Source organism: Thunnus thynnus, chromosome 23 (genome assembly GCF_963924715.1).
Source record: "Thunnus thynnus chromosome 23, fThuThy2.1, whole genome shotgun sequence".
NCBI lineage: Eukaryota > Metazoa > Chordata > Actinopteri > Scombriformes > Scombridae > Thunnus > Thunnus thynnus.
The window spans coordinates 26,494,443-26,499,442 of record NC_089539.1 but is presented as its reverse complement, the minus strand read 5'-3'; the positions used below and the strand labels follow the sequence as shown (position 1 = coordinate 26,499,442).

The 5,000-nt window shown below is 45.9% G+C and overlaps 1 protein-coding gene across 1 annotated transcript in view; it reads right to left on the bottom strand.

Annotated features, from left to right (window-relative positions):
• si:dkeyp-27e10.3 (UPF0606 protein KIAA1549) overlaps positions 1 to 578 on the bottom strand; it is a 25,341-nt gene extending 24,763 nt beyond the window's left edge. The window contains exon 1 of the mRNA XM_067582107.1: positions 361 to 578. Within this exon, the coding sequence (XP_067438208.1) occupies positions 361 to 520 (160 nt within the window). The 5' untranslated portion in view covers positions 521 to 578. The remainder of the gene's footprint in view (positions 1 to 360) is intronic.
• Positions 579 to 5,000: the final 4,422 nt, after the last annotated feature.

Sequence of the window (5,000 nt, the reverse complement as noted above, 5' to 3'; positions counted from 1 at the left end):
AATGTAAAAGAATTATTATTATTATTATTATTATTATTATTGTTATTATTATTATTGTTATTATTTCTTTTCTGTGGCCTTTAGTCTTCACTTGACTTTTTGTTTTGTTGTCTGTTCTTATTTTATCGTCTGTCCAATCAAACAGCAGTTTATATGTTTGCATGTTGTAAAATGTCAAAGACTTAAGCTTAATAATAATAATAAATAAATAAATAAGTTTTGTGATCTATTATTGATTGCATAAATACAAAATGCAAAGACAAACGTGTTGAAGTCGGTTCTCCTGACGTCAGTGAACCAGCTGATTGAAACTGAACTGAATGACCCTTTAACAGAGACACGCCTCCACAGACCACTTACCTGCAGCAGGTGAGCTTGAGGTCACCATGGAAACCAGCGTGCCGGCAACCAGCAGGAGCACAGCGAGTGTTCGTCTGCACGCGCAGATTCTGAGGTCCATCCCGGTCCTGGTCCAGGTCCTGGTCCTGGTGCCGGGGCCTGCCGGGATCTCAGGGTCCATCGTCCTCAAAGGGCCGCCGGTCTGATCCCGGTGCAGAGCGCTGAGGGGGGGTCAGGAGGACCTGAACAGACGTCAGATGGTTTATAATGAATGATGATGTCCACAAAGAAGAAGCGACGCCAACATGTTCCTCACCTGATCAATAAGATACTCGATCAATGACCTTCAGGTTTAATGTACCAGACGAACACATGCAAGAAACATTTTCAGGTCTGTATGATTCTTTATTTTTAACTGAAACTGTTTCATCCAGATGTAGCTCAAATTTTAACAGATTTAAAGTGAAACGTAGTGAATGTTTGTTTCCGTCCGTACGGAGGCGTGACGCGTTCACTGTCTGGATTAATGAGATACAGATAGATATATAGTCGTGTAATTACGGTCAGGAGCAGGTACATACAGGCGTTTCTGTTCTTTTATGAATATAACGCATCGTACTTTCTTCTCATGTTTGACCTGATATAAGTTTTATTTCAGGTTATCAGATAAATCCAACAGGCTGCTGGTCCAGATGTTCTCTAACAGGATCACAGTCGTCACACCGGAACTGTTTGTTTCTTCAACAAACTAATAAACCCGTCGATATCACGTAAAGAGACGAGTATCTGCTAACAAACCAGAACCAGAATAAAACTGGATTAAACTGAACAGGCGGGATTTTTAATTCAGAAAAACAGAGCAGACTTTTTTTTTTCATGAAAACTTTTCTCAGAATTCTCAGATGATTATCTCTTTACCTCACAACAACAGGGTCATTTTTCTGAATGCATTACGCTTCTGTTCATCCTGCTGTAAGTGTGAATATCAGCAGATAAACAGCAGGTGGCGCTAATTCTCCAGTCGCTGCCATTAAACTGTTGCAGAAGAAGAGAACACAACGAGATGACATCATAGTGACAGTCGAATGATGGAAATATGACGTTTCTGTTAGTTTCATGTATTGATGTGAGGAAGGTTACAGCCTCCTCCTCATCGCTCCACACTCTTCTTCATGATTCATGTGCTGTTGCTGCCGATCGTGGATGTATAATAAGAGCTGATGCGGCGCCGCTCGGCCTTGCAGCCAGTTGCTCCCAGTGGCCGTAGACCTCCGATATAACAGACTGTAAACCTGCTGACCGGACGCCTCAATTATGACTCTTTCTATTATGAACATTTGATCCACGGAGGTTTTATCTTTGTAAAACTTTCCTCGAACCGAGAAACGTGATTTAAAAATCCATGACATCATCACAATGTAAAGTCTGTGGGCCAATCAGGAACAGGTGGGCGGGGCCAATGAGCCGCACAACGCGGAAGCTAGAAACATTTTTGGCGTGTGTACCAGCCGAGCAGTTCCAGCTCTTATAAAACATTCATGTGTCCGATCTGCGTCGTGAATGCACGAGCGGGTCCGCCATCTTGGACAGCGAGGTACGGCAACGCCACTTGGAAAAACCACATTAGAGTTTAACAGAAAGAAGAATGAAGAGGAAAGTGACTTAACGACTGAATTAACGGAGCAGCTGCTTGCGTGTCCGCTAACCTGCTGCCTGTTTTAAACTGTAAAGACAGAAACGTTGTGTTAAGATGTAAAGAAGCCAGTGGGACATTATTCCGTCCAGGCTGGGATTGGCAATTGGGAGCACTGGGACTTTTCCCTGTGGCCTGGCCTGCTAAATGGCATTTAGAGGCTAATTAACTGAGCAGTAAGATGGATGGTGGAATAAACAGGAAGAGTGGAGGAGCGAGGGAGAGAGAGCTAGCTAACATTCCTGCCAACTGTCTTGGCTCCATGTGCATGGACGTATAAAGAGAACTGGATACGGCGTCGGAGGCGGGGCCTCGTTCGTTCCTATGACAGTTGCTCAGTGGCTCATGAAGCTGAAAAAGTAGGACTTTGGCGTATAAAATGACCCGGATCTTCCGGGATCGTAGGGCCCGTAGAGCGACTTCCTGTTTAGCCCTCCGGCTAACGTGAACGGGGATAAAACAATTCAATCGTGCAGCTCTTGTGTGATCATGTGATCAGAACGATCGGATGTCTGATAGTGAGACGAGTCACGGGGGTTGTGATGCTCTTTCACAACGTAAGTCTGTGGAAAAAGTCTTTTTGGGCCCGATAGCGTCACGTGACGTTGTAATTACACGGTTTGGCCACTATGTCAAACTGGATTCACAGCCCGGCGCCGTTTCTTGGGGTCTTGCTCATGAGCCACGAACAAGGCCCCGCCTCCGACGCCGTATCATCCACGATGTGCGACAGGTCGAGCAGCGACGCAAAAACTGCTGTTACACCTCCGACAACAGGAAACCGTTCTCACACTGATCCACATGAAATGCAGATCTGAAGAATCACAACAGTTAATAGATTAATCAATAATCTGCAGATCAATGAAGGATGACAGTAGTCGCTAGTTGCTGCTCTGTAGAAATAGTGAACTTCATCTGCATCAGTGTGATGAAGAACTTTGATCTATCAGCTATTTACTGTGATTATCAATGATCATTGATTAGCCTTTATATCAGTGTTATGATGTAACAGGTTCCTCCTCATTGAACCCAATAATCCTCCAATATTCTGATTGATCTCCACTTTCTATAAGAACACAACAGCTTCTTTGTTGTTTCATTCTTTAATTATTAATATTTATCATTTTTTCATCAATTGAAATCAAGACAGCCCCACAGATCCCAGAGGTCCCTGACACTATTAATCAATCGATTAGTCCACTCAGAGATCAACCAATCAAAAACATCCTCTGCTGTCAACAAGACATTTCTAACATTTTATAAACCAAACAATTAATCAACGAATCTAACAGATAATCAGCAGAAGAAGAATAATATTGATTAATATGAGTCATGTTGTGATTAATCATTCTTACACCAACGTATTTTCCATTTTTCCATCAGAGATATTTTCATCACGTTTCCAGAATATTAATAATTAATGTTCCCTCTGAGCTCGGAGCCCTGCTCAGGTTTGTTCCGGCCCTGCTCGATCTGGTTCCAGGCCGCTCCTCTGTTGGCCTGGCTCGGCTAGGCTCGGCTCGGTCTCCCATCACAGTGACCCCATTATCGGACAGATCACCCTGAAACATCCCCGGCCTGTCTTGCATCCCTCCGGGCGGGACGTGTGTGTCACAGCCGCTCTACAGTCACCTTCCCCGGCTGCAGCTGCAGAGCATGGCGCCCTAATCAGCCGGTCCGGTCCGACACTGGCACTGATTCTGATGCTTACACCAAACCGAGCCCGGTTCTGCTGCCTCCTCCCTGCTCTCTGTGAGCCGCAGCTGGAGCCTGTTTGTCGCTAAACCGACACGGAGCCCCGGCGATGCGGATCAGACCCGCAGCTGCCTCCCGCACCGCCGCATCGCTACTGATGATTAAAACACGCGCTTCATGGAGAGGAAGCCGAGCCGAGCCGAGCCGAGCCGTGCTATCAGTACACGGATCATTGTAATTCCTCAGTTGGAGATCAGACCTACCTGCCATCCTGGAGATGCGGTTCAGGCGCGTCACGCCTCTCCCGCAGCCGCGCGGCGCGCTCCCTGCGCGGGGAAGGAGGAGGCGGAGAGCCCCTGCAGAATCAGACCTTCCTCTGTCGGCAGTCTTCCTCACACCCACAGAAAACCATCCGACCCGGATCCGTCACAGTCAGGGCAGGTCCGGTGCCGGTACCAGTCCAACCCGGCTCCGCCTGCAGCTGCGGCTCCGCATCAGCTGATCCAGATCTACAATTCAAACACACACACACACACACACGCGCGCACGCACACATTCTCTCTCTCTCTCACACACACGCGCACACACTCACACACACACACGCGCACGCACACACTCAGCTGAACACAATTCAGTTCTGCAGAGAATCATCCACTTCTCGTCTTTAAAGGACCTGAGAGAACTTGGACTTCAGCTGAAAGATCCGGAAGTCTGCAGAGGTTCAAAACATCAAAACACAAAAACATTCAGTCTGAAGATGATGAAAAATGAATTTCTCTGATATCAAACATAAAAACACTAAAAACATTTGGTTTCATCTCTTACAGGACAGAAAGAACCTGCATGATGTTTAAACATTTCATGTATATAAATAAATACATTCTGTTTTATAAGGCGGCAGATACAGACTGTAAGTGTGTCAGAACATCAGCTCCAGTTTTAGAGCAGGACTAAAGGTACGTTCAGGTGCATCTCATCAAAGCAGAACCAACAAAGATGATTCACTCAGAAATCTGTGCTACTGTTGCTTTAAGCAGACTGAGAGTCTGCAGCGCCCCCCTGAGGCTGTAAACGTCACTACACAACAGAAAACTAAACTCAGCCGCCCTCCCAACAGCAGAATAACCTTCTTTAACAGACGACTTAGCTTTAAACATTTAGCATATTAGCTGTTTAGCGCTGAGCTCTCGGAGCTGCTGAGTCATGCTAATGTTAGCATGTAACATTACGCTAAAGACAGGATGACGTCTCTCCAAAGCTTCTCCTCAAATTT